Raw genomic sequence first — 27,905 nt, 5'->3', positions numbered from 1 at the left:
AAACTACAACAAATAGATGTAAAACTACAACAAATAGATATAAAACTAAAACAAATAGATGTAAAACTACAACAAATAGATGTAAAACTACAACAAACATGTAAAACTAAAACAAACACATGTAAAACTACAACAAACATGTAAAACTACAACAAACATGTACAACTACAACAAACACATGTAAAACTACAACAAACATGTAAAACTACAACAAACACATGTAAAACTACAACAAACATGTAAAACAACAACAAACAGAGGCATATTGCGATGTGTTTCTACACAACCATGAGATATGATGTCAGAGTGGACACAAGTATGAAAACTGATTTTTTTCAAGAGGCTGACATGATGAGTAAACGACTCCACGCAGACGAAGACGTGGGAGTAGCAGGAAGCTCCGCCCCCTGCTGACAGCAGATAAACCTCCAGGACCAGACGTGATGATCAGACTGGCGGTGAGACGACGACCTGGAACATGAAGCACCTGAAGCTGCTGCTGCTGCTGTGGAGTTCAGGTACGACGCCGCTGGCATCACATGATTCACTGCTTCATCAGCACTGACCACACACACACACACACACACACATTCACACACACACACACACACACACACACACACACACACACACACACACACACACTATCAGGAGCGTCCCACTTCCTGTCCAGAGCTTCTAGCTTCCTGTCGGGAGTGTCCAGCTTCCTGTACGCAGCAGTTTCAAAGCTCACAGTCTGGATACGTCCGAAAAGTCCTTCCTATCTCCTTATCTATGGACTTTACTGTGAAAGGTGCTAGGACACTTCCTAAAGGACTTAAGGAAAGGTGTTAGGACACTTCCTAAAGGACTTAAAGAAAAGTGCTAGGACACTTCCTAAAGGACTTAAGGAAAAGTGTTAGGAGAATTCCTAAAGGACTTAAAGAAAGGTGCTAGGACACTTTCTAAAGGACTTAAAGAAAGGTGTTAGGAGACTTCCTAAAGGAGTTAAGTAAAGGTGTTAGGAGGCACCCTAAAGGACTTAAGGCAAGGTTCTTAGGAGACTTCCTAAAGGAGTTAAGGAAAGGTGTTAGGAAACTTCCTAAAGGACTTAAAGAAAGGTGTTAGGAGACTTCCTAAAGGACTTAAAGAAAGGTGTTAGGACACTTCCTAAAGGAGTTAAGGCAAGGTTCTTAGAAGACTTCCTAAAGGACTTAAGGAAAGGTGTTAGGACACTTCCTAAAGGAGTTAGGGAAAGGTGTTAGGAAACTTCCCAAAGGAGTTACGGAAATGTGTTAGGAGGCTTCCTAAAGGAGTTAAGGCAAAGTTCTTAGGAGACTTCCTAAAGGAGTTACGGAAATGTGTTAGGAGGCTTCCTAAAGGAGTTAAGGCAAAGTTCTTAGGAGGCTTCCTAAAGGAGTTAAGGCACAGTTCTTAGGAGACTTCCTAAAGGAGTTACGGAAATGTGTTAGGAGGCTTCCTAAAGGAGTTAAGGCAAAGTTCTTAGGAGACTTCCTAAAGGAGTTACGGAAAGGTGTTAGGAGGCTTCCTAAAGGAGTTACCGAAAGGTGTTAGGACACTTCCTAAAGGAGCCAAGGACAAGGTGTTAGGAGGCTTCCTAAAGGAGTTAAGGAAAGATGTTAGGACACTTCCTAAAGGAGTCAAGGAAAGGAGTTGGTGTGGCAATCGGACCGCACTTTCACTTTTTGACGTCATAATAAAGCGACGGCGGCACAAGTTCGTGACGTCGGCCGTGTCGGGGAAAAGAACTACAAGTTTCTGACAATGGACGATAAAAAGCACATTTGGCCTTCAGATGACTTCTAGCTGTTCCAGGCAGATCATTGCTTTGGTAACTTACATGATCTGTGTCCCTTTTTCGCTCATACTGAGTTTCCCTGAACGCTCCGATGAGCCGGCCCTTTAAATGTTGTCGCCGCAAGGAATTGTGAGGCAACATGAGCTGGTCTCCTTTGGTGAACAAGGGAACGTGTCAGATTTTACGGAAGCGAGACGTACCCACAGATTTTCAGATCAAACTCATTTCACGGGTGCTTTCAGAAGCGAGAGTCAATGAAACCTGCCGGACGCTGAAGACTCTCTGTTTTTCCCCGCAGGAGTCCTCCTGCAAGGCGGACGCCATGCAGTCGGTAAAAGAATTCACCCGAAGACGAACGAGGTTCTCGGGACAAAGTTAGCATGTTCCACCGCTGACTGTCTGCTCTCTGCTCAGAGGCTGACGATGAGTACCGGGTGGTGGGCGGAGCCTCCCGCTGCGCGGGTCAGCTGGAGCTGAAGCGCCACGGAGAGTGGAGGCCGGTGGAGTTGTCTTACTCCAACTTGAGGATAGCGGATGCGGCCTGCCACCGTCTGGACTGCGGCTCTGCTCTTTCCATGCTAGAAATAACCGAGTCGTCGGGAAGACCCGTGTGGAGGATCATACCGCGGTGTGATCCGGCTGATCTGAACAACTGTTTCATGTCCTTTGATGCTTCCTCTCTTTTCAATCTCACCTGCACAGGTAAGGCCAGTGTGGCTTCAGTGACCACATGTTCTCTTCGCCGTTACTTTTTAACGTCAAACATTGACAAACCGTTACATTATGGACACCTGCTTAATGTTGTGGACCACCTGTGGCTTCCTCACACACAACCAACGCCTTGTTTCCACTGCACAATGCGGCACGGTGAGGTATTGTATGGTATAGTAAGGTATGGTAAGATACGTAAGGTACGGTATTGTACAGTATGGTGAAGTGTGACTTCCTGTCTCCTGTCGGTGACTTCCTGTCTCCTGAGTGACTTCCTGTTTCTTGAGTGACTTCCTGTCTCCTGTGAGTGACTTCCGGTCTCCTGTGAGTGACTTCCTGTCTCCTGTGAGTGACTTCCGGTCTCCTGTGAGTGACTTCCTGTCTTGTGAGTGACTTCCTGTCCCTTGAGTGACTTCCTGTCTCCTGTGAGTGACTTCCGGTCTCCTGTGAGTGACTTCCTGTCTCCTGTGAGTGACTTCCGGTCTCCTGTGAGTGACTTCCTGTCTCCTGTGAGTGACTTCCGGTCTCCTGTGAGTGACTTCCTGTCTTGTGAGTGACTTCCTGTCCCTTGAGTGACTTCCTGTCTCCTGTGTTTGACTTCCTGTCTCCTGTGAGTGACTTCCTGTCTCCTGAGTGACTTCCTGTCTCCTGTGAGTGACTTCCTGTCTCCTGAGTGACTTGCTGTCACCTGTGAGTGACTTCCTGTCTCCTGAGTGACTTCCTGTCTCCTGTGATTGACTTCCTGTCTCCTATGAGTGACTTCCTTTCTCCTGAGTGACTTCCTGTCTCCTGTGAGTGACTTCCTTTCTCCTGAGTGACTTCCTGTCTCCTGAGTGACTTCCTGTCTCCTGAGTGACTTCCTGTACGGTGTCCAGAGGGGGTCCGGCTGCTGAACGGCTCCAGTCAGTGTTCAGGCAGACTGCAGGTGAAGACCGACCCGTCGGACCGGCGCTGGTCCTCAGTGTGTGAAGCCGACTTGGACCTGCAGGATGCGGAGGTGGTGTGTCGGGAGCTGGGCTGTGGGGCTCCCTCAGCCCTGCAGGGGGCGCTCTATGGAGACGTGCAGACTCCCCCGTGGAGCCCAGAGTTCCAGTGTGGAGGCCATGAGTCTGCTCTCCTGGACTGTAGAAGGTCCGGCTCAGCCAGAAGCAGCTGCTCACCTGGAAAAGCTGCTGGACTCACCTGTGCAGGTAGAAGAGGAGCTGCAGCTTTCACTGCTGTTCTCTTCACACTCCCTTCATCCTCCCTCTCTCTCTCTCTCTCTCTCTCTCTCTCTGCTCGATTTCAGAGCCGATCCGGCTGGTGGGCGGAGCCAGTCGCTGTGCTGGAACTCTGGAGCTCAACATGGGGGAATGGAGGCCAGTTTGCAACTTTGAAATCGGCCTGAATCAAGCGGCTTCCATTTGTAACCTTCTGGACTGTGGTCAGATCGTGTCCATCGACTGGAGGACTGAGTTTTCACGAAGACCAATGTGGTCTGTTGGACTGTCCTGCAGAGATTCCATGTCATTTCTGAGGGACTGTGTCAGGCCCTATATGTGTACGATCCCAATGCAAATCACCTGCTCAGGTAAGCCCATCAGAGACAACGACCTGGTTTCAGAGTCTTGGTTCTTACTCAGAGTTTATTCAGACGTTTTGCTGAATTTGCACTCACAGTTCGGCTGAATGTCCTCCAAAGCTGTTGAGACCTTAAGATTAGCTCCAGAACAGACTTCATGAGGTGATCAGATGAGCTCATCTGATCATCTCATGAAGTCTGTCAGATCAGAGCAGATCAGAACAAAAATCCCAGATTCTTGTTCCTGCTGGAGAGGAACGAATCTCAACACATATGGAAACGCTATTGATCACCGATCTGATCAAAAGAAAATCACTCCGAACAATCAAATCTGTTTCTCGCATGTTTGCTTCTTGGCATGTTTAAGGTCAAGTTTCTACTGTGTCCTCTGAGTTTCTACTGTTTCAAGTGTGTGACTTCCTGTCTCCTGTGAGTGACTTCCGGTCTCCTGTGTGACTTCCTGTCTCTTGTGAGTGACCTCCTGTCTCCTGTGTGACGTCCTGTCTCGTATGTGTGACGTCCTGTCTCGTATGTGTGACGTCCTGTCTCTTGTGAGTGACTTCTTGTCTCTTGTGTGTGACTTCCTGTCTCCTATGAGTGACTTCCTGTCTCCTGTGTGACTTCCTGTCTCCTGTGAGTGACTTCCTGTCTCCCGAGGGACTTCCTGTCTCTTGTGAGTGACTTCCTGTCTTGTGAGTGACTTCCTGTCTCGTGAGTGACTTCATGTCTCCTGTCTGTGACTTCCTGTCTCCTGTGAGTGACTTCCTGTCTCTTGTGTGTAACGTCCTGTCTCCTGAGTGACGTCCTGTGAGTGACTTCCTGTCTCCTGAGTGACTTCCTGTCTCTTGTGAGTGACTTATTGTCTCCTGTGAGTAACTTCCTGTCTCCTGAGTGACTTCCTGTCTCCTGAGTGACTTCCTGTCCCTTTTGAGTGACTTCCTGTCTCTTGTGTGACTTCCTGTCTCATGAGTGACTTCCCGTCCCTTATGTGTGACTTCAAGTCTCCTGTCTGTGACTTCCTGTCTCCTATGTGTGACTTCAAGTCTCCTGTCTGTGACTTCCTGTCTCTTGTGAGTGAGTTCCTGTCTCCTGTGTGTGACTTCCTGTCTCCTGTGTGTGACTTCCTGTCTCCTGAGTGACTTCCTGTCTCCTGTCTGTGACTTCCTGTCTCCTATGTGTGACTTCCTGTCTCCTGAGTGACTTCCTGTCTCTTGTGAGTGACTTCCTGTCTCCTGAGTGACTTCCTGTCCCTTTTGAGTGACTTCCTGTCTCTTGTGTGACTTCCTGTCTCCTGAGTGACTTCCTGTCTCCTATGTGTGACTTCCTGTCTCCTGTGTGACTTCCTGTCTCCTGAGTGACTTCCTGTCTCCTATGTGTGACTTCCTGTCTCCTGAGTGACTTCCTGTCTCCTGAGTGACTTCCTGTCTCCTGAGTGACTTCCTGTCTCCTATGTGTGACTTCCTGTCTCCTGAGTGACTTCCTGTCTCCTGTGAGTGACTTCCTGTCTCCTGTGAGTGACTTCCTGTCTCCTGTGAGTGACTTCCTTTCTCCTGAGTGACTTCCTGTCTCCTGTGTGACTTCCTGTACGGTGTCCAGAGGGGGTCCGGCTGCTGAACGGCTCCAGTCAGTGTTCAGGCAGACTGCAGGTGAAGACCGACCCGTCGGACCGGCGCTGGTCCTCAGTGTGTGAAGCCGACTTGGACCTGCAGGATGCGGAGGTGGTGTGTCGGGAGCTGGGCTGTGGGGCTCCCTCAGCCCTGCAGGGGGCGCTCTATGGAGACGTGCAGACTCCCCCGTGGAGCCCAGAGTTCCAGTGTGGAGGCCATGAGTCTGCTCTCCTGGACTGTAGAAGGTCCGGCTCAGCCAGAAGCAGCTGCTCACCTGGAAAAGCTGCTGGACTCACCTGTGCAGGTAGAAGAGGAGCTGCAGCTTTCACTGCTGTTCTCTTCACACTCCCTTCATCCTCCCTCGCTCTGCCTCTCTCACTCTCCCTCTCTGTCTCTCTACTCGGCTTCAGAGGCCGATGAGGTCAGGCTGGTGGGAGGAGCCAGTCGCTGTGCAGGTTCTCTGGAGCTGAAGCTCCTGGGCGAATGGGGGCTGGTGGCGCACCGTCACATCAACATGAAGACAGCAGCTCTCGTCTGTGAACATCTGGGCTGCGGCTCTCTTGTTTCTACACAGTCAGTCCAAGTGCCATTTCAATATATGTGGATTATCGAGTCTCAGTGTCTTCGGTCTGCAGCTGATCTGTGGAACTGCTCGGCATCCCTCCGGTCCAGTTACAAGCTGAGCCTCGTCTGCTCAGGTACGCCTCGCCGACGTTTAGCGAGATAGTTCCCATCAAATTCATTTTTCAGAAGGAGGAAATCAAATCCGAAGCTAAATTTAAACAATCAAAACAATTTTTGTTCTCTGTAGCGTCCGGGACAAAGCTGGAAAATAATTTCTCTGTTGACTGAGGCTCCGTTTCCATGACAACGGAGCTTGCATCCCCTACAACCGTCACTTTTTCACACTGGCTTCCACGGTGAAACTTTTCTTTGACGACTCGCTCCGTCACTGCATGTGCGCACCGCCGCCGCTGTCGTGGTGAACAGTTCCGCTTATGCGCGAGTAACAAACATGGCGGCCCCGGTAGTGGCGTGACTCCCGGTAGTGGCGTGACTCCCGGTAGTGGCGTGACTCCCGGTCGTGGCGTGACTCCCGGTAGTGGCGTGACTCCCGGTAGTGGCGTGACTCCCGGTAGTGGCGTTCTACTTTTCCAGTTGATTCTCCTCTAATAGCCTCCAGCTCATCATCTGTCCATGCAAATGTCAGCTACTTTCCAGTGTGTTAATATTTATAGCGTGTGGTTCTCCGCACGCATGTATGTGTGGTTTCATTACCAAAAGAAGTGACAGCGCCAACTGGTGGTCTGGCATGCTAACTACATTGTTTTCAGTGTCACTCACAGCTGCAGTGTAAAATGAAACACTTCGCTTGGAATGTCGTCATGGGTCCAGGGTGTGGACTTCTGTTTCTTGTCAATTTCGACTGCTTCCTGTCATGTGACTTCCTGTCTCTTGTTTGACTTCCTGTCTCTTGTTTGACTTCCTGTCTCTTGTGTGACTTCCTGTCTCTTGTGTGACTTCCTGTCTCTTGTGAGTGACTTCCTGTCTCCTTAGTGACTTCCTGTCTTCTGTGAGTGACTTCTTGTCTCATGAGTGACTTCCTGTCTCTTGTGTGACTTCCTGTCTCCTGAGTGACTTCCCGTCCCTTATGTGTGACTTCAAGTCTCCTGTCTGTGACTTCCTGTCTCCTATGAGTGACTTCCTGTCTCTTGTGAGTGACTTCCTGTCTCCTGTGAGTGACTTCCTGTCTCTTGTGTGACGTCCTGTCTCTTGTGTGACATCCTGTCTCGTATGTGTGACTTCCTGTCTCCTGTGAGTGACTTCCTGTCTCCTGTGGGACTTCTTGTCTCCTGAGTGACTTCCTGTCTCCTATGTGTGACTTCCTGTCTCCTGAGTGACTTCCTGTCTCCTATGTGTGACTTCCTGTCTCTTGTGAGTGACTTCCTGTCTCCTGAGTGTCACTTCCTGTCTCCTGTGAGTGACTTCCTGTCTCTTGTGAGTGACTTCCTGTCTCCTGAGTGACTTCCTGTCTCCTGTGTGACTTCCTGTACGGTGTCCAGAGGGGGTCCGGCTGCTGAACGGCTCCAGTCAGTGTTCAGGCAGACTGCAGGTGAAGACCGACCCGTCGGACCGGCGCTGGTCCTCAGTGTGTGAAGCCGACTTGGACCTGCAGGATGCGGAGGTGGTGTGTCGGGAGCTGGGCTGTGGGGCTCCCTCAGCCCTGCAGGGGGCGCTCTATGGAGACGTGCAGACTCCCCCGTGGAGCCCAGAGTTCCAGTGTGGAGGCCATGAGTCTGCTCTCCTGGACTGTAGAAGGTCCGGCTCAGCCAGAAGCAGCTGCTCACCTGGAAAAGCTGCTGGACTCACCTGTGCAGGTAGAAGAGGAGCTGCAGCTTTCACTGCTGTTCTCTTCACACTCCCTTCATCCTCCCTCTCTCTCTCTCTCTCTCTCTCTCTCTCTCTCTCTCTCTCTCTCTCTCTGTTCGGTTTCAGAGCCGATCCGGCTGGTGGGCGGAGCCAGTCGCTGTGCTGGAACTCTGGAGCTGAAGCACCTGGGTGAATGGAGGCCGCTGACCTGGATGTCCAGCACTCTGAGAGAAGCTGGTGCTATTTGTGAACTTGTGGGCTGCGGCTCGGTCGTCTCGATGGACTTAAGCGAACAGGCCTCAGACAGACCTGTGTGGACTGTTGTCCCCTCCTGTCTCCCACCTGAAGGGGACCTGAGGGACTGCGCCTACTCAGTGAACAAGAGCGACGTTCTGAACATCACCTGCTCAGGTACGACCGCGTGTCACATCACGGAGCGTCTCGCCGTATTACCGGAGGTGGACGAACTGGTTTATGTATGGATTGGTCTCTAAAATCAAACTTTGTGAACATTGAACTGGAATTCAGAGCATGCACCTTGTGTTGAGTTGAACGATTAACAGATTAAAAGAGCTCATCAACAGCGTACACTCTCGTACTCTGAGTTTCTCTTAAAAATATTCCTTTCCATACGTCACTATGAACAAAACAAGGTAGCGCACATGCCAGGCCTTTAGGTGGTGCTGTGACTGCTACACTTTTTACATAAACAAGAGAAAATCTGTTAAAACTAACAGAGTACGAGAAAGTCCAAACACTTTAAAATTATGCACATATTGATGGCTGAATGTATATTTCCTGTGAGTGACTTCCTGTCTCTTGAGTGACTTCCTGTCTCCTGTCTGTGACTTCCTGTCTCCTGTGAGTGACTTCCTGTCTCCTATGAGTGACTTCCTGTCTCGTGAGTGACTTCCTGTCTCCTGTTTGTGAGACTTCCTGTCTCTTGTGTGACTTCCTGTCTTCTGTGAGTATCTTCCTGTCTCCTGTCTGTGATTTCCTGTCTCTTGAGTGACTTCCTGTCTCTTGTGAGTGACTTCCTCTCTCCTCCGTTACTTCCTGTCTCGTGTGAGTGACTTCCTCTCTCCTCCCTGTGACTTCCTGTCTCGTGTGTGACTTCCTGTCTCCTGCGAGTGACTTCCTGTCTCTTGTGAGTGACTTCCTGTCTCGTGTGTGACTTCCTGTCTCCTGTGAGTGACTTCCTGTCTCTTGTGAGTGACTTCCTGTCTCCTAAGTGTGACCTCCTCTCTCCTGTCTGTGACTTCCTGTCTCCTGTATGTGACTTCCTGTCTCCTATGAGTGACTTTCTGTCTCCTGTGAGTGGTTTCCTTTCTCTTGTGAGTGACTTCCTGTCTCTTGAGTGACTTCCTGTCTCCTGAGTGACTTCCTGTCTCCTGTAAGTGACTTCCTGTCTCTTGTGTGTGACTTCCTGTCCCGCAAGTGACTTCCTGTCTCCTATGTGTGACTTTCTGTCTCCTGTAAGTGACTTCCTGTCTCTTGTGAGTGAGTTAATGTCTCCTATGTGTGACTTCTTGTCTCCTGAGTGACTTCCTGTCCCCTATAAGTGACTTCCTCTCTCCTGTGAGTGACTTCCTGTCTCCTGTGAGTGACTTCCTGTCTCCTGAGTGACTTCCGGTCTCCTATGAGTGAATTCCTGTCTCCTATGAGTGACTTCCTGTCTCTTGTGAGTGACTTCCTGTCTCCTATGTGTGACTTCCTGTCTCCTGTGAGTGACGTCCTGTCTCCTCAGTGACTTCCTGTCTCCTGAGTGTCACTTCCTGTCTCCTATGAGTGACTTCCTGTCTCTTGTGAGGGACTTCCTTCTATTGTGAGTGACTTCCTGTCTCCTGTCTGTGACTTCCTGTCTCCTGAGTGACTTCCTATCTCCTGAGTGACTTCCTGTCTCCCGTGTGTGACTTCCTGTCTCCTGAGTGACTTCTTGTCTCCTGAGTGACTTCCTGTCTCCTGAGTGTCACTTCCTGTCTCCTATGAGTGACTTCCTGTCTCTTGTGAGGGACTTCCTTCTCTTGTGAGTGACTTCCTGTCTCCTGTCTGTGACTTCCTGTCTCCCGTGTGTGACTTCCTGTCTCCTGAGTGACTTCTTGTCTCCTGAGTGACTTCTTGTCTCCTGAGTGACTTCCTGTCTCTTGTGTGTGACTTCCTGTCTCTTGAGTGACTTTTGGTCTCCTGTGAGTGACTTCCTGTCCCGCAAGTGACTTCCTGTCTCCTGAGTGACTTCCTGTCTCCTTTGTGTGACTTCCTGTTTCCTATGAGTGACTTCCTGTCTCCTGTGTGACTTCCTTTCTCCTGTGAGTGATTTCCTGTCTCCTGAGTGACTTCCTGTCTCCTGTGAGTGACTTCCTGTCTCCTGAGTGACTTCCTGTCTCCTGTGAGTGACTTCCTGTTTCCTGAGTGACTTCCTGTCTCCTGTGAGTGACTTCCTGTCTCCTGTAAGTGACTTCCTTTCTCCTGAGTGACTTCCTGTCTCCTGAGTGACTTCCTGTCTCCTGTGAGTGACTTCCTGTCTCCTGAGTGACTTCCTGTCTCCTGAGTGACTTCCTGTACGGTGTCCAGAGGGGGTCCGGCTGCTGAACGGCTCCAGTCAGTGTTCAGGCAGACTGCAGGTGAAGACCGACCCGTCGGACCGGCGCTGGTCCTCAGTGTGTGAAGCCGACTTGGACCTGCAGGATGCGGAGGTGGTGTGTCGGGAGCTGGGCTGTGGGGCTCCCTCAGCCCTGCAGGGGGCGCTCTATGGAGACGTGCAGACTCCCCCGTGGAGCCCAGAGTTCCAGTGTGGAGGCCATGAGTCTGCTCTCCTGGACTGTAGAAGGTCCGGCTCAGCCAGAAGCAGCTGCTCACCTGGAAAAGCTGCTGGACTCACCTGTGCAGGTAGAAGAGGAGCTGCAGCTTTCACTGCTGTTCTCTTCACACTCCCTTCATCCTCTCTCTCTCTCTCTCTCTCTCTCTCTCTCTGCCTCTGTGCCTCTTTCCCTCCCTCTCTCTCTCTCACCCTCTCTCTCTCTCCCTCTCCCCCCTCTCTCTCTCCCTCTCTTTCTCCCCCCTCTCTTTCTTCCTCTCTTTTTCTCTCTTGCTCTCTCTCTCTCTCTCTCTCACTGTCTCTCTCCATCTCTCTCTCTCTCTATGTCCTGCTCTCTCTCCCTCTCTCCCTCCCTCCCCCCTCTCTCTCACCCTCTCCCCCTCACCCTGTCCCTCTCTCTCTCCCTCTCTCCCTCCCTCCCCCCTCTCTCACCCTCTTCCCCTCTCTCTCCCCCTCTCACCCTGTCCCTCTCTCTCTCTCTCCCTCCCTCTCTCTCTCTCCCTCCCTCTCTCTCTCCCTCTCTCTCACCCTCTCCCTCTCTCTCTCACCCTCTCCCCCTCTCTCTCTCTCCCCCCTCTCTCCCCCTCTCACCCTGTCCCTCTCTCTCTCCCTCTCTCCCTCCCTCTCTCTCCCCCTCTCACCCTGTCCCTCTCGCTCTCTCTCTCCCTCCCCCTCTCTCTCTCCCTCTCTCTCACCCTCTCCATCTCTCTCCCTCTCTCTCTCTCCCCCTCTCACCCTGTCCCTCTCTCTCTCCCTCTCTCCCTCCCTCTCTCTCCCCCTCTCACCCTGTCCCTCTCGCTCTCTCTCTCCCTCCCCCTCTCTCTCTCCCTCTCTCTCACCCTCTCCATCTCTCTCCCTCTCTCTCTCTCCCCCTCTCACCCTGTCCCTCTCTCTCTCCCTCTCTCCCTCCCTCTCTCTCCCCCGCTCACCCTGTCCCTCTCTCTCTCTGTCTCCCTTCCTCTCTCTCTCTCTCTCTCTCTCACCCTCTCCCCCTCTCTCTCTCCCTCTCTCTCACCCTCTCTCCCCCTCTCACCCTGTCCCTCTCTCTCTCCCTTTCTCCCTCCCTCTCTCTCTCTCCCTCTCTCTCCCCCTCCCCCCTCTCTCTCTCTCTCACACACCCTCTCTCTCCCTCTGTTTCACCCTCTCCCCCTCTCTCTCTCCCTCTCTCTCTCTCTCTCTCCTCCAGCATGGCCTGATCTCAGGTTGGCAGGAGGAAACAGTCGCTGTGAAGGAACCCTGGAGATGAGAAGATCTGGAGTTTGGCTCCCGGTGAACATCTGGATTTTACATTTGGATCTGTCGCATCTCTACTGCGCCCGCCTGCGCTGCGGCTCCGCCGTGTCTGTAGGCTGGACGTCTTTTACCAACAGCACATCCGTGCTCGTGATCCTGAGCGACTGCTTGCAGTCTGGCTCTGGCCTCGTCAAATGTTCCAAACTGGTCGATTTCCCGACCAGCAACCACATCACCTGCTCTGGTAAAGCCGCCCGGCTCCACCTTTCCCTCTGTTGCTCCGTCCATACGGCCACATTTATTTATTTATTTTTATTTCTTTCCTTTCCCAGACCTGCTGCTCCCTCCGGTCATCTCCGTGTCCTCGTCCTCCTCCATGCTCGGGGTCTCCGAGGCCCGGCAGCAGGGGCTCCAGGTGATCCGGGGCTCCAGCTTCACCGTCGGCTGCTCCGCCCGGCCCCAGTACCCCGGAGGCTCCTTCCAGCTCCGCTTCACCTCCGCCGACGCCAACGCCTCCTCCGACTCCACCCGGCCGGCCGCCAATCACTCCGCGCACTTCCTGTTTCCTGCCGCGGAGCCCGCCCACCGGGGGAACTACACCTGCGTGTACCACGTCCACGTGTCTGGACACGAGTTCTCCTCGGAGAGCCGCCCGCTGTCCCTGTCGGTGTTCGGTAAGGAGGGGGCATCCGTTAGCATCGGTTAGCATCGTTTAGCATCGTTTTGTATCATTTAGCATCGGTTAGCATCGTTTAGCATTGTTTTGTATCATTTAGCATCGCTTAGCATCATTTAGCATCGTTTTGCATCGTTTTGCATCGTTTTGTATCATTTAGCATCGTTTTGCATCGTTTAGCATCGTTTTGCATCGTTTTGCATCTTTTCGCGTCGTTTAACGTCGTTTTGCGTCGTTTAGCATCGTTTTGAATCGTTTAGCATCGTTTAGCATCATTTTGCGTTGTTTGCGTCGTTTTGCGTCGTTTTGCATCGTTTAGCATCGTCTTGCATCGTTCGTTTCCGTTTTCGTTTCGTACATTTGACACTGAAACGTTCAGAAAACAATAGCAGAAACGTTAAACTGTGACTGTCAAAACAAAAGTACCAAGTTGGATTGTTATTATGGTGACTGTCAAAATAAAACTACCAACTTGGATCGTTACTACAGTGACTGTCAAAATAAAACCACCAAGTTGGATTGTTATTACAGTGACTGTCAAAATAAAACCACCAAGTTGCACCATTATTACCGTGAGTGTCAAAATAAAACCACCAAGTTGCACCATTATTACCGTGAGTGTCAAAATAAAAGTACCAAGTTGGATTGTTATTACGGTGACTGTCAAAATAAAACCACCAAGTTGGATCGTTATTACGGTGACCAAGTCCCAGGAGAATTCGAGGAGTCGGGCCTCTGGGGACTTGCTCCCAGCAACTCCCCAAGCAATGGTGGCCGCCATATTTGTTTTTGGGGGGGGGGTAACAACAGCTCTCGGGGGAAAACGAAACTCTCTTAGTTTCATCGGTACGTCAAAGGGTTGTGGCGATTATGGCCGTTCAGCAAAGGTCGTTTGTTATCACATCTCAGGTCCATTCCAATAAAAACAGCCCAAACCATGAAAGTCGCCCACGAAGTTGCACAATGTATATATATTTCCTCGCCTCAAGGAAACAAAAATGGCCGCCCCAAAAAAAACCCTGTGTGTGTGTGTGTGTGTGTGTGTGTGTGTGTGTGTGTGTGTGTGTGTGTGTGTGTGTGTGTGTGTGTGTGTGTTCAGATCCAACAGCAGTGATCATCAGAGCGGTCGTGGTGCCGCTGTCTCTCCTGCTGCTGGTCGTTGCCCTGTGGTTCTACTTCGCCGTGGTCAGGTATGTGTTAATGCTCTCAGTGTACTAATGCTCTCGTTGTGCTAATGCTCTCAGGGTATTAATGTTCTCAGTGTATTAATGCTCTCAGTAAGCCAATGCTCTGTGTATTGAGGCTCTCAGAGTATTAATGCTCTCAGTGTAGTAATGCTCTCGTTGTGCTAATGCTCTCTTTGTGCTAATGCTCACACTGTAGTGATGCTCTCAGTGCATTAATGCTCAGTGTATTAATGCTCTCAGTAAGCCAATGCTCTAAGTGTACTAATGCTCTCAGTGTATTAATGCTCTTGTTGTGCTAATGTTCTCGTGCTAATGCTCTCAGTGTATTAATGCCCTCAGTGCACTAATGCTCTCAGTAAACCAATGCTCTTGTTGTACTAATGCTCTCAGTGTACTAATGCTCTCAGTGTTCTAATGCTCTGGTTGTACTAATGCTCTCAGTGTTCTTATGCTCTCAGTGTTCTAATGCTCTCAGTGTACTAATGCTCTCAGTGTTCTAATGCTCTCGTTGTACTAATACTCTCAGTGTACTAATGCTCTGGTTGTACTAATGCTCTCAGTGTACTAATGCTCTCAGTGTTCTAATGCTCTCAGTGTACTGATGCTCTCAGTAAACCAATGCTCTCAGTGTACTAATGCTCTGGTTGTACTAATGCTCTGGTTGTGCTAATGCTCTGGTTGTGCTAATGCTCTGGTTGTGCTAATGCTCTGGTTGTACTAATGCTCTGGTTGTGCTAATGCTCTGGTTGTACTAATGCTCTGGTGTGTCTGCAGACCGGCAGGCCGCCGTCCCTGCAGACGACGAAGAGACGAAGCCCAGAAACACCTGGAATCCTGAAGCAGCCGTCGCCTTCATGAAACTTTACGTTTCCCGTTTTACTTTGTTTTCTGTGTTTTGGTAGAAAGAATTTCCAAATATATATTTTTTTTCTTTATTTTTCCAATAACCTGGCACTTTGCAGCTTGTTTTTGCTCGATTGCGTAGCAAAGTGGTTTTATGTTTTCTCAACGACCACATTCTGTCGTCTTTTATCCAAATGTATTTTTGTTTTTAAAATTGGTTTGTCTGTATTTCGATAGGAATAATATTGGTGAGTCATATAACCTTGTAATCTATTGGTTTCCATGGTGACAAAGGTGGTGTTGGCGAATGCCTGCACTCTATTAATTCATTTAATTTCAGTTTACATTTTAATAATTTTTTGTTGTTATCTTGTTTTACGTCAACATGGTTGACGTAAAATGACTAAAATCTCAACATAACGCCTGGAAGCGTTCCTCTCTGGATGTTTGGTGTAAAAATCTGCTTCATGCACATATAAGCACACTTCCCGTTTATTACCTAACGCGGCCTGTGACGTCACGTGGGGCGGGACTTCCCCGGAGACAGTGAACCGGAAGTCTATCAGAAGATGTCCCACTCTGATAAGTTTTCTGGGAACCAACAAACCAACTGTCAGTTTTGATTTTTGTTTTCAGACCAAACCATTGATGTTCCTGCATTTTAAATTTGAACGTTACATTTCAATTCGCTCGCTTGTTACGCAAATGCTAACAGACTTTCTTTTGCTGGTTGTATCTTCCCACAACCAGCAAAAGCATTTCGTCTCCTTATCATTACCGTTAACGAGACATTATGCAATATAGGCGGGACGCTGCTCTTAACAGTCCTTCACTGATTGTATTTTTAAGTTCATATAACCCATAAGCAAACTCTGTGGTTTTTGAAATATATAAAAAAGCAACGAATATGACTACACACACACACACACACACACACACAAATGCTTCCCATTACTATAACTAATAAACAAATCAAATGTGTGAAATATGCCGATGTATGTTATTTCTTTTTGTCCCCGTAAATACAATACAGTGTATTGTAAATGTAATTCTAAACCTTTATTATTTTCTTGTTATTTTCTACCTTATTAATAATAATAATTTTTACTGTTGTGATTGTTGCTGTTTTTTTAAAATTTTATTTTATTGTTTTCATTGTTGTTGTGGCTTTTCCAGCTCCTCCTCCTCCTCCTCCTCCTCCTCCTCCTCCTCCTCAGCTCTGAGGTCTTTACTGTGATGTGGGATTTTGTTTTCCAGAGATGACGTCTGGATGAACTCTGATTTTCTTGATTTTCCTGGAGGTCAGTGGCGGGGCCTGTACTACCACTCTGGATCTTCAACTTTATTCACATAAAACAAAATGCAACGCGGGTCCAGAACTCTGGGGTAAATATCAAATAAGTTGGGAATAGGGTGTCACAGCTAATATCTGAACTAAAGATGAAAAATCCCTTTTCAAATATTGACTTTGGAAGCATGAATATGAATACATGTTTTACATGTAGAACAAACTTTTTGACCAAATCAAATAAACCCTGGTCACTGAGCTTTGAAGGATGTTTTTATTCTTGACTTGTTCCAAGTCTGTTTCGCTCCACCAGGGTTGGTCTGGATTAATGAGCTTAATGGTGCTCAGGCTGACACAACTGCACAAACGTGAATTTATGGAACACAGAACTCCTCCTGTCATCACGGCGAATAATTAATATTCCAATAATAATAATGATAATAATAACAATAATAATGATCATGTTTTCTTGTGTTTGCAGGTGCGGATGTTGCATCATGATCATTATTATTAATATTATTATCATTAATAATAATAATAATAATGTTTTTCATATGTCTGCAGGTGCGGATGTTGCATCATAATCATTATTAATATTATTATTATTATCATTAATAATAATAATAATAATAATAATAATAATAATAATAATGTTTTTCCTGTGTCTGCAGGTGCGGATGTTGCATCATAATCCTTATTATTAATATTATTATTATCATCATTAATAATAATAATAATAATAATAATAATGTTTTTCCTGTGTCTGCAGGTGCGGATGTTGCATCATAATCCTTATTATTAATATTATTATTATCATCATTAATAATAATAATAATGTTTTTCATATGTCTGCAGGTGCGGATGTTGCGTCATAATCATTATTATTATTATTATTATCATTAATAATAATAATAATAATGTTTTTCATGTGTCTGCAGGTGCGGATGTTGCATCATAATCATTATTATTAATATTATTATCATATCATTAATAATAATAATAATAATAATAATGTTTTTCATATGTCTGCAGGTGCGGATGTTGCATCATAATTATTATTAATATTATTATTATCATTAATAATAATAATCATAATAATAATAGTAATAATAACAATAATAATAATAATAATAATGTTTTTCATGTGTCTGCAGGTGCGGATGTTGTACAGAGTGACTCCTCCTCGCGCTGCGCTCCGGTGCGCATGCGCTCTGCATCCCGGCGCATCATCAGCAGCAGCAGCATCAGTGCGCGCGGAGCGCCGCAGACTCAGAGCGACGCAGCGCGCGGCAGGACGCAGCGAGCGGCACCACGGCCCGGTTCCGGCGACCCGCGGACATATGAAGGCTTCCCCCGGCGGAGCAGCGGCCGTTCCCCGGTGATCAGTGAGAGTCAGTCGGTGACTCTGCGCTCTCCTCCCGCACCCGCGACCCGCCGCCCCGACACCACAAAATGGCGGACATCATCGAGCTGGGACCCGCCTACGGTGAGTACCAGGGCCCGGGCCCCGGGCCCCGAACGGGGACCCGTCCACCCGGTAAAAAAAAACCGCTCTGCCGCTCCGGTGCGTCACCGCGGGAAATATCCTGTGTCATGGCGCTGCTGCGGCCCGCGGCCGCCGCCTCGGCTTCACTCGACCTCCTCCATCTTTAAAAAAAAAAACAAAAAAAAAAAAACCCGAACAAACATTACAGCACATCTGAGCGAGCAGCGCGAGGCGGAGCCCGCGAATCAGCCGCCACCAACAAACAACATGTCCTCGAGTCAACCGACGAATTTACATCCATCGTCCCATGGGCCGTGACTGGCGTGCACGCGCACACTGGAGTCGGGCGGGCGGGCGGGCGCGCGCGCGCTGTTGTTTGGCTGCGTTATGACTTAAACAGCGCGTAAGAAAATAAATAAATAAATCAAAGAAGCGCAGAAAATAACATCATCCTCATCATCTTCATCATCATCATCGTCATCGTCACCGAGCGTGCGCGCGGTCCTGCGTGCGGGTGCCAGTCGGGGTGTGTATCGGGTGACGTCATGTCTGAACCGGCGACACAAAACGATTTTATGACAATGAAAATGACTTTTAAATAACAAAAACCCATTAAAAATCCTCGTCGAGCCCCTCATCATCATCATCATCGTCACCATCACCATCATCATCATCGTCAATAACATTAGAAAGATTAGAAAGACAAAAATGTGATTAAGAAGACAAATCATGTTGCTTTAAATGTGTTTATATAGATAATTGTAATCTAGTACATCTGAATTTATCATGGCTATTCTTTATCTAATATATTTTAAGTTTTGTAGTGTCGCTCACTTTCCTCAGGACATTCATTTTCAAGATGAATAAAAATCAATTTAACGATTAATTTATAGATCAGAAACATTGACAGGTGTTTTTTGGGGGGGTAATATTATAATTTATGATCTAGAACATTTCTGATTATATGGAAATAGTTAAAATGTGTTTATTAGTTTTCAGAGACTTGGAAACAGTTTGAAAAAAATCTAATTTCAGAGGAATGGAAATAGAAGATAGATAAATCATTAAGTTGTGGATTAAATTAATTAGCTCTTGATGCAATATAATGTTTTTTCTTGTATGATTTTAATTTGTAAATTTCTGTCTTTGCCTCGCTTCTTTTTTAACGTGTTTGCAGCACTTTGACATTTTCAAATTAAAAGTGCATTAGAAATAAAACGTGTTACTGTAGATTAGATTAGATTAAGAAAATATAACACAACATTTGCTGGTTTGACACTACACTTCTGATTTCTAGTCATTAAAATACTTCAGATGTGTTCAGATGTTGTTTTGATGGGACTTTAAAATCCTGAAAAAACTTTAAAATATGTTTTTTTAATATGAATATAGTTTCTACAGCGTGTGTGTGTGTGTGTGTGTGTGTGTGTGTGTGTGTGTGTGTGTGTGTGTGTTGCTAGGCAGCGAGCTCTTTCAGCTCTTTCCAAAACATGACCTCATCGTGTGTGTAAATGAATGAATTAAACTCCCGGACAACAGGAAGCAGGATCCTCTGCACATTTGACATTTTATTCACTGCATGTGCGTGTGTGTATGTGTGTGTGTAGCATGGTGGCTACATGTTAGCATTGAGTATAAAATACGAACCGCCCGACGACACACACTCGTCTTTGGGCTTCAAAATGAGTTTCCTCAGATTCACTGACTGAACTTTTTCTCTTGTGTAAATAATGGTTGTTGCTCGGTACCACCAGCAGGGGGCAGCGTGGCAGAAGATAAACCCATGTTATTGACTCATCAGTAGAAAGTAACTGCTCTAATGGCGGTCGAGTCCCAGATCACCTCTTCTCTCAGTGGGGGGCGGGGGGGGGGGGGGGGGGGGGGGGGTAAAGAAGTGATGAAGGTGAATTTAAATCTTGCCTGAAACTGACAAAATACACACAAGTAGGAAATGGTTGAAATACGGTTTTGTGTGTGTGTGTGTGTGTGTGTGTGTGTGTGTGTGTGTGTGTGTGTGTGTGTGTGTGTGTGTGTGTGTGTGTGTGTGTGTGTGTGTGTGTGGTGACTTTGACGAAGCCTCATAGAACAATGATTGTCTGTACGAGGCTAACAAAGCCCTCCTCATCCTCCTCATCCTCCTCATCCTCACGTAGTTCGTCCTGCAGATTAAACTCAGCAGCTCTTCGTCATTTAAAGTCACGTCACCGACCTTTGACCTCGTCACCTCTCTGCACCGTCACCGCTCTGCACCGTCACCTCTCTGCACCGTCACCGCTCTGCACCGTCACCTCTGTGCACCGTCACCTCTGTACACCGTCACCGCTCTGCACCGTCACCTCATGCACGCCCTCCTGGACGATCCGTCTCGTCTCGACTCGGCCGTGGAAAAAAAAAAGAAGAAAAAGAAAAATCAATCCCTTCAATAATGCAACATGATGCTTGCAGGCAGCGTATTGATTTCCCTGTGACGTGTTAGCCTGTTAGCATGGTTAGCTCGGTACTTCCTGTCTGCCAGACTTCCTCTCTGATAGACACCAGGACAGATTCTCACGCTGCTGATGCCGAGTCCTGGAGCTGGACAGTTAACGAAGGAGAGGAGGGCTTCAGGAAGTAAAAGACTGAGAAGTTGTGTTTTGTAACACGAACCTGAGTGACAACTAAAGTATTTCTCCGGCTCTCAGTGTGTGTTTTACCTCCTGACGGTTCAGAAATGTATTTATTTGGTTTGTATGTGAATTACCTCGTGTCTGAATCGTCCTCCGGCAGTGGCTTTTCCTCACTTTAAGGCCCGTTTCCATGGCAACGTCTTGAGTTTTTGTTTTTTGTCCCAACGACAAAGATTTGAAAAATCCACCGAGTTGGATTGTTATTATAGTGACTGTCAAAATAAAACCACCAAGTTGGATTCTTATAATGCTGACTGCCAAAATAAAACCACCAAGTTGGATTCTTATTACGGTGACTGTCAAAATAAAACTACCAAGTTGGATTCTTATTATGGTGACTGTCAAAATAAAACCACCAAGTTGGATTCTTATTACGGTGACTGTCAAAATAAAACTACCAAGTTGGATTCTAATTATGGTGACTGTCAAAATAAAACTACCAAGTTGGATTCTTATTATGGTGACTGTCAAAATAAAAGCACCAAGTTGTGTTCTTATTACGGTGACTGTCAAAATAAAACTACCAAGTTGGATTCTTGTTATAGTGACTGTCAAAATAAAACTACTAAGTTGGATTGTCATTACAGTGACTGTCAAAATAAAACCACCAAGTTGGGTTCTTATTATGGTGACTGTCAAAATAAAACCAAGTGGGGTTCTTATTACGGTGAGTAATTCACCAGAAGTTTCCGTTTGAAGACGTTGTCATGGAAACGGGCCGCGAGACTTCAATTTTTCTCGCACTAAAGTCCCACTGGAGCTTTTATTTTGGTGTCTTCTGTCCCGGGGCCGCCGCTGCTCCGTCGTCTCACCCTCGCTGTGTCCTGCTGCTTTCAGCCATGTCCCCGGTGTTGGCGGGCTTCCTGGGCGCCGGCGTCCTGGTCCTGGTGGTGGTGGTTCTGATCCTGCTCTGGTCCTTCTGCCAGCGCCGCTACCTCCGCATATCTGGACGCTACAAGCTGCACGGCGACCGCTACTGCGACGCCGAGGACCCGCCCTACAAGTTCATCCACATGCTGAAGGGCATCAGCATTTACCCAGAATCCCTCAGCGGCAGCAAGCGCATCGTCCGCGGCATCCGGCGCGCCGACCGCTCTGAGCGCGACGGCGAGCGGGGCGGTGGCGCCGGCAGTACCGGCGGCGGTGGCGGCGGGGGGCGGGGCTTGGTGCTGGTGGACGCCGAGAACAACATCCTGGACGTCCCGGGTCAGCTGCAGATGAGCCACCTGGTCCCGCCCCCCGCCGGGTCGGGCCCCGCCCACGGCCAGGGCCGGGTGGAGCGGGCGCTGCCGGTGCGCGCCGACTACTGCTGCCTGGACAGCAGCTCGGCGAGCAGCAGCCAGACCAGCAGCAAGACGGTGTCCCCGTTCACGCCCGCCTCCTCCGACCCCGAACCCGAGCCCAGCCTGGGCTCCGTCAGCCTCACCGTCGACTACAACTTCCCCAAGAAGGCGCTGGTGGTCACCGTGGTCGGCGCCCGCGGCCTCCCCGCCATGGACGAGCAGGCGGGCAGCTCGGACCCCTACGTGAAGATGACCATCCTGCCGGAGAAGAAGCACCGCGTCAAGACCCGCGTCCTGAGGAAGACGCTGGACCCGCTGTTCGACGAGACCTTCACCTTCTACGGCGTGGCGTACAGCTCGCTGCCCGAGCTCACGCTGCACTTCCTGGTCCTGAGCTTCGACCGCTTCGCCCGCGACGACGTGATCGGCGAGGCGGTGGTGCCCCTGAAGGGCGTGGACCCGAGCACGGGCCGCGTCCACCTGACTCAGCAGATCACCAAGAGGAACATGCAGGTGAGTGCCGTGGTCCCCGGACACGTCCGTGTCCACTTCCTGTCTGCCCTGCCTCACTTCCTGTCTGCTCCGCCTCACTTCCTGTCTGCCCTGCCTCACTTCCTGTCTGCCACGCCTCACTTCCTGTCTGCCACGCCTCACTTCCTGTCTGCTCGCTTCACTTCCTGTCTGCCCTGCCTCACTTCCTGTCTGCTCGCTTTACTTCCTGTCTGCCCCGTCTCACTTCCTGTCTGCTCGCTTCACTTCCTGTCTGCCCCGCCTCACTTCCTGTCTGGCCACCTCACTTCCTGTCTGCTCGCTTCACTTCCTGTCTGCTCGCTTCACATCCTGTCTGCCCTGCCTCACTTCCTGTCTGCCCTGCCTCACTTCCTGTCTGTGCCACCTCACTTCCTGTCTGCTGGCCTCACTTCCTGTCTACTCCGCCTCACTTCCTGTCCCCTTTCCTCACTTCCGGTCCGCTCGCCTCACTTCCTGTCTTCCCCGCCTCACTTCCTGTCCGCCCCGCCTCACTTAGTCTCTGCCCAGCCTCACTTCCTCACTTCCTGTCTGCTTGCCTCACTTCCTGACTGTTCGCCTCACTTCCTGTCTGCTCGCCTCACTTCCTGTCTGCTCGCTTCACTTCCTGTCTGCTCACCTCACTTCCTGTCCGCTCCGCCTCACTTCCTGTTGTCGTCCTCAGTGTGAGAGTCGTGGCGAGCTGCTGGCGTCTCTGTCCTACCAGCCGGTGTCTCACCGTCTCAGCGTCGTCGTCCTCAAGGCTCGTCACCTGCCCAAGATGGACATCACAGGACTGTCTGCCAGTGAGTCTCCTCTTCCTCTCCTCCTTCATCCTCCTCTTCCTCTACTCCTTCATCCTCCTCTTCCTCTCCTTCATCCTTCTCTTCCTCCTCTTCCTCTCCTTCATCGTCTCCTCGTTCATTCTTCTCTTCCTCTCCCTACTCCTCCTCCTCTTCCTTCATCCTCTTCCTCTCTTTCTTCATCCTCCTCTTCCTTCACCCTCCTCTCCCTCTCCTCCTTCACCCTACTCTTCCTCCCCTTCTTCATTCTCCTTTTTTCTTTTCTTACTGTCCATTCTGTCCTTTCTCTGCCCTCTGTCTTGTCCTCCTCTTCCACTCCTGCCCTTCCTTCTGTCCTTCCTATTCATCCTCTCTCTCTCTTTCTGTGCTCTCTTTCCCTCACTGCTTCGACTGAACATTGTTTCCTCCTCCTCCTCTTCCTTCACCCTCCTCTTCCTCTCCTCTTCCTCCTCCTCCTCCTTTTCCTTCACCCTCCTCTTCCTCTCCTCCTCCTCTTCCTCTTCCTCTCCCTCCTCATCCTTCCTCTCCATCTTCATCCTCTCCTCCTTCACCCTCCTCTTCCTCCCCTTCTTCATTTTCCTTTTTTCTGTTCTTACTGTCCATTCTGTCCTTCCTCTGCCCTCTGTCTTGTCCTCCTTCCTTCCTCTCCTTCCTTCTGTACTTGTTCTCCTCCTTCCTCTTTCTTTCCGGCCTCCTCCTGGCTTCTCCCTCCCCTCCTCCGTCTTCTTTCTCTCTTCCTTTTCCACTCCTCTCCTTCCTTCCGTCCTTCCTTTTTATCCTCTCTCTTTCTGTGCTCTCTTACCCTCACTGCTCCGACTGAACATTGCTTCCTCCTCCTCCTCTTCCTCTCCCTCCTCATCCTCTCCTCATTCATCCTCCTCTTCCTCTCCTTCATCTTCTCCTCATTCATCCTCCTCTCCCTCTCCTCATTCATCCTCCTCTTCCTCTCCTCCTTCCTCTTCCTCTCCTTCCTCATCCTGTCCTCCTCCATCCTCCCCTTCCTCTCCATCTTCCTCCTCCTCCTCCTCTTCCTCTCCATCTTCCTCCTCCTCCTCTTCCTTCACCCTCCTCTTCCTCTCCTCCTCCATCCTCCACTTCCTCTCCTTCCATCTTCTCCTCATTCATTCTTCTCCTCCTCTCCCTCCTCATTCCATCCTCCTCTTCCTCTCCATCTTCCTCCTCCTCCTCCTCCTCTCCTCCTCCATCCTCCTCTTCCTCTCCTTCCATCTTCTCATTCATTCTTCGCTTCCTCTCCCCCCTCTTCCTCCCCTTCTTCATTCTCCTTTTTTCTGTTCTTACTGTCCATCCCGTCCTTCCTCTGCCCTCTGTCTTGTCCTCCTTTTCCACTCCTGTCCTTCCTTTTTTATCTTCTCTCTCTTTCTGTGCTCTCTTTCCCTCACTGCTCCGACTGAACATTGCCTCCTCTTCCTCCTCCTCCTCCATCCTCCACTTCCTCTCCTTCCATCTTCTCCTCATTCATTCTTCTCTTCCTCTCCCTCCTCATCCTCTCCTCCTTCACCCTCCTCTTCCTCCCCTTCTTCATTCTCCTTTTTTCTATTCTTACTGTCCATTCTGTCCTTCCTCTGCCCTCTGTCTTGTCCTCCTCTTCCACTCCTGCCCTTCCTTCTGTCCTTCCTATTCATCCTCTCTCTCTTTCTGTGCTCTCTTTCCCTCACTGCTCCGACTGAACATTGCCTCCTCTTCCTCCTCTTCCTCCTCCTCCTCCTCCTCTTCCTCCCCAGACCCGTACGTGAAGGTCAACGTCTTCTACGGACGCAAGCGCATCGCCAAGAAGAAGACGCACGTGAAGAAGTGCACGCTGAACCCCGTCTTCAACGAGTCGTTCATCTACGACATCCCGCCGGAGCTGCTGCCGGAGATCTCGGTGGAGTTCCTGGTGGTCGACTTCGACCGCACCACCAAGAACGAGGTGCTGGGCCGCCTGCTGCTGGGCCTGCACAGCCCCGCCCCCTCCGGCGCCGCCCACTGGAGGGAGGTCTGCGAGAACCCCCGCCGCCAGATCTCCAAATGGCACAACCTGAGCGAGTACTGAGGAAGAGGAGGAGGAGGAGGAGGAAGAGGAGGAGGAGGAGGAGGAGCGCCGAGGAAAAAGGAAAGAAAAAACAACAGCAGCTGGGACTCAACCGGTGAAACTACACTGGGAAATACAGACTGAGTGTACAGCACACACACACACACACACACACACACACACACACACACAAGTGCGTCTCAAAACATCAGAAAAGGATCGTTTTTCATCATTTAACAGTGAAAATGACACAAAATGACACATTTCAGCCTTTTTAAAAAAGAAAAAAACTTTTATTCTTCATATTTTTTCTTATCTTGTAGCTCATAAAGAATCCTAAACACAAAATGTAAAATATTAAAATATTTCATACAATCCTTTTTTTTTTTTTTTTGCCAGATGTGAGAATTATTGCAACTAAAACCACTGAGAGCAGAAATAACATAGGAAACGATCAACTTTTCTCTGATAATCGCATTTTTTGACACGTACCTGTACACACACACACACACACATACACACACACTCTGTTGTGATCATAGTTAAACTCTGTCTCTGTTATTTCACCACATTTGCAAGTCGTAAGAAGAAGAATCTTAAGAAGCAAAAAAGAAAACGAGCCGTTTTTCAAATAGAGAAAAAAAAACAACAAAAACCCCATCAAGTCCATTACCGGGGGGGGAGGAACTCTCCAAAAAGACTTACGATTAAAAAGAATAACATAAAAGACATTAAAGAAGAAGAAGAAGAAGACCCCCCCTCCCCCCCTCCTTCATGCACTTCATCGCATGTCCGTCTGAAAAGAGAAAAACGAGCCGCTGACGTCGTTTTCAGCTGAAACTCCGACATGTGAAGAAAAAGCTGAAGCAGCTCTGCATCTGTGTGAATAGACCCCCGTAACCTGTAACCCCCCCCCCCCCCCGCAGGACCTGGACCCCTCCCTCCTCCCTCCCTCCCGGAGACCGTAATCCTCTGGAGCAGAGGGAAGCTGTGGCATCTTTTTAAAACATGTTCCTCTTTTTGAAACAACTTTTAGCCTCAATTCATCCCGGTGGTGCAGAAAAGATAAAAATCTGCTTAGTAATCCCACTTTGTGCCACCAGGTGGCGCAGTGAGTCAGTGGACCGGCTCGCTGCTGCCCCGCAGTGGCCACCGGGGGGGGGGGGGGGGGGGGAGGGGGGTATGACTCCCGTCTGGCTGCCTGACCCTTCAAACACGTCGCCCTTTAATGTTAAGCGCTTCGATTAAAGGTGCAGGTCGTAGATGTGAGTAACGCCACCCGGCATGTCTATGTGGCAGTGTTGTAGTGTTTTCGACAATGGACTGTTAGCACAGCTCGCTATTTGCTGTGTTACAGCGTTAGCATCGCTGGCTAATTTCTACATTGTAGTGTTAGCACAGCTGGCTGATGTCTCCATTGTAGCATTAGCACAGCTGGCTAGTTTCTGTGTCGTAGCGTTAGCACAGCTGGCTAATTTCTACATTGTAGCGTTAGCACAGCTGGCTAGTTTCTACATTGTACCGTTAGCACAGCTGGCTAATTTCTACATTGTAGCATTAGCACAGCTGGCTAGTTTCTGTGTCGTAGCATTAGCACAGCTGGCTAATTTCTACATTGTAGCGTTAGCACAGCTGGCTAATTTGTGTGGCGTAGCGTTAGCACAGCTGGCTAATTTCTACATTGTAGTGTTAGCACAGCTGGCTGATGTCTCCATTGTACCATTAGCACAGCTGGCTCATTTCTATGTCGTAGCGTTAGCACAGCTGGCTAATTTTTACATTATAGCGTTAGCACAGCTGGCTGATGTCTCCATTGTAGCATTAGCACAGCTGGCTGATGTCTCCATTGTTGCATTAGCACAGCTGGCTAATTTCTGTTACGTGGCGTTAGCACAGCTGGGTAATTTCTACATTGTCGCATTAGCACGGCTAGCTAGTAAGCAGTTAATAGCGGCATCAGACAACTTTCAGCTATGAAGGTGAGTAGCGCTAAAATGTACAAGTTTAAAACGAAAAGCAGTCATTGGCAACGCTAACATCACTACAGCGGCTAAGCTAATAGCGCTACATCAAAGTCTATCAATCTGCTTCCTCATCTCATTGGAGGGATTTAAACGAGGCCAGCTGGGGTTTTTTTTTTTTCCCCTGCGGATTTCTGCAGAGTGGCGAGTTTCCCAGAATACCCGCGACGCTCGGCCGTTAGCGCTCCAAACGGCTCACGCAAGCTAACAACAATAAACCATCACGATCCTCTTCAAACAGATTCTGACACGTCGACTGTTACAGGTTCAGTCCCGTCACAGCTTCCCACTGCCCCTCCCCCACAGACCCCCCCCTCCCCCACACAGCCCCCCTCTGCCCCCCCATGAGTTCTCAGAGCGCCCAGCAGGCGGCGCTGCTTTCTGCTGTAGATTTGTACAGATGTGAAGACGCCCCCCCCCCCTACACCTCCCCTCCCCCCACCATGTCCCCGGAGCTTTAGTGTGTGTGTGAGCGCCCCCTGCTGTAGACCTGGATGCTAACCTCTGTGTTGGATTTGTTAACACTTCATTGGACGTGCAAATAAAAAAGAAAACAGTTCGTCATGACGGCCGCGTCGTTTTTATCTTTTATTTGTATTCTTCATTACATGTTTTTCATATATATATATATATATATGTAGCGTTAGCACAGCTGGCTAATTTCTACATTGTGCCGTTAGCACAGCTGGCTAATTTCTACATTGTAGCGTTAGCACAACTGGCTAATTTCTACATTGTACCATTAGCACGGCTGGCTAATTTCTACATTGTAGCGTTAGCACAACTGGCTAATTTCTACATTGTACCATTAGCACGGCTGGCTAATTTCTACATTGTAGCGTTAGCACAACTGGCTAATTTCTACATTGTACCATTAGCACGGCTGGCTAATTTCTACATTGTAGCGTTAGCACAACTGGCTAATTTCTACATTGTAGCGTTAGCACAACTGGCTAATTTCTACATTGTAGCGTTAGCACGGCTGGCTAATTTCTACATTGTATAATATAATATATAT

The 27,905-nt window shown here is 49.0% G+C and overlaps 2 protein-coding genes across 2 annotated transcripts; both read left to right on the top strand.

The window, feature by feature from the left end:
• The first annotated feature begins 468 nt into the window (after positions 1-468).
• Positions 469-15,733, top strand: LOC308133102 (scavenger receptor cysteine-rich type 1 protein M130-like). Its single transcript, XM_080500380.1, has 14 exons — positions 469-518; positions 2,097-2,129; positions 2,213-2,500; positions 3,385-3,699; positions 3,798-4,079; positions 5,667-5,981; positions 6,088-6,375; positions 7,741-8,055; positions 8,174-8,458; positions 10,619-10,933; positions 12,049-12,339; positions 12,428-12,769; positions 13,871-13,961; positions 14,733-15,733. Exons 1-14 carry the CDS (start codon positions 479-481, stop codon positions 14,794-14,796), a joined length of 3,264 nt encoding a protein of 1,087 aa, XP_080356506.1. The 5' UTR covers positions 469-478; the 3' UTR covers positions 14,797-15,733.
• A 1,582-nt stretch (positions 15,734-17,315) lies between these two features.
• On the top strand, positions 17,316-27,422 carry syt11b (synaptotagmin XIb). Its single transcript, XM_080500231.1, has 4 exons — positions 17,316-17,575; positions 21,079-22,037; positions 22,717-22,837; positions 24,577-27,422. The coding sequence occupies exons 1-4, from the start codon at positions 17,542-17,544 to the stop codon at positions 24,885-24,887; spliced, it is 1,425 nt and encodes a 474-aa protein (XP_080356357.1). The 5' UTR covers positions 17,316-17,541; the 3' UTR covers positions 24,888-27,422.
• The last annotated feature ends 483 nt before the right edge of the window (positions 27,423-27,905 follow it).

Source organism: Blennius ocellaris (assembly GCF_963422515.1).
Source record: "Blennius ocellaris genome assembly, chromosome: 8".
NCBI lineage: Eukaryota > Metazoa > Chordata > Actinopteri > Blenniiformes > Blenniidae > Blennius > Blennius ocellaris.
The sequence above is the reverse complement of the archived record's forward strand: the minus strand, read 5'-3'. Positions and strand labels throughout refer to the sequence as shown.

Bases quoted from the DNA above. Each gene is read 5' to 3' on its own strand.
- syt11b (XM_080500231.1), top strand. From the start codon at position 17,542: ATGGCGGACATCATCGAGCTGGGACCCGCCTACG. The intron at 17,576-21,078 runs GTGAGTACCAGG...TGCTGCTTTCAG, and splicing joins CGAGCTGGGACCCGCCTACG to CCATGTCCCCGGTGTTGGCG. The intron at 22,038-22,716 runs GTGAGTGCCGTG...TGTCGTCCTCAG, and splicing joins TCACCAAGAGGAACATGCAG to TGTGAGAGTCGTGGCGAGCT.
- LOC308133102 (XM_080500380.1), top strand. From the start codon at position 479: ATGAAGCACCTGAAGCTGCTGCTGCTGCTGTGGAGTTCAG. The intron at 10,934-12,048 runs GTAGAAGAGGAG...TCTCTCCTCCAG, and splicing joins TGCTGGACTCACCTGTGCAG to CATGGCCTGATCTCAGGTTG. The intron at 13,962-14,732 runs GTATGTGTTAAT...GTGTGTCTGCAG, and splicing joins TTCTACTTCGCCGTGGTCAG to ACCGGCAGGCCGCCGTCCCT.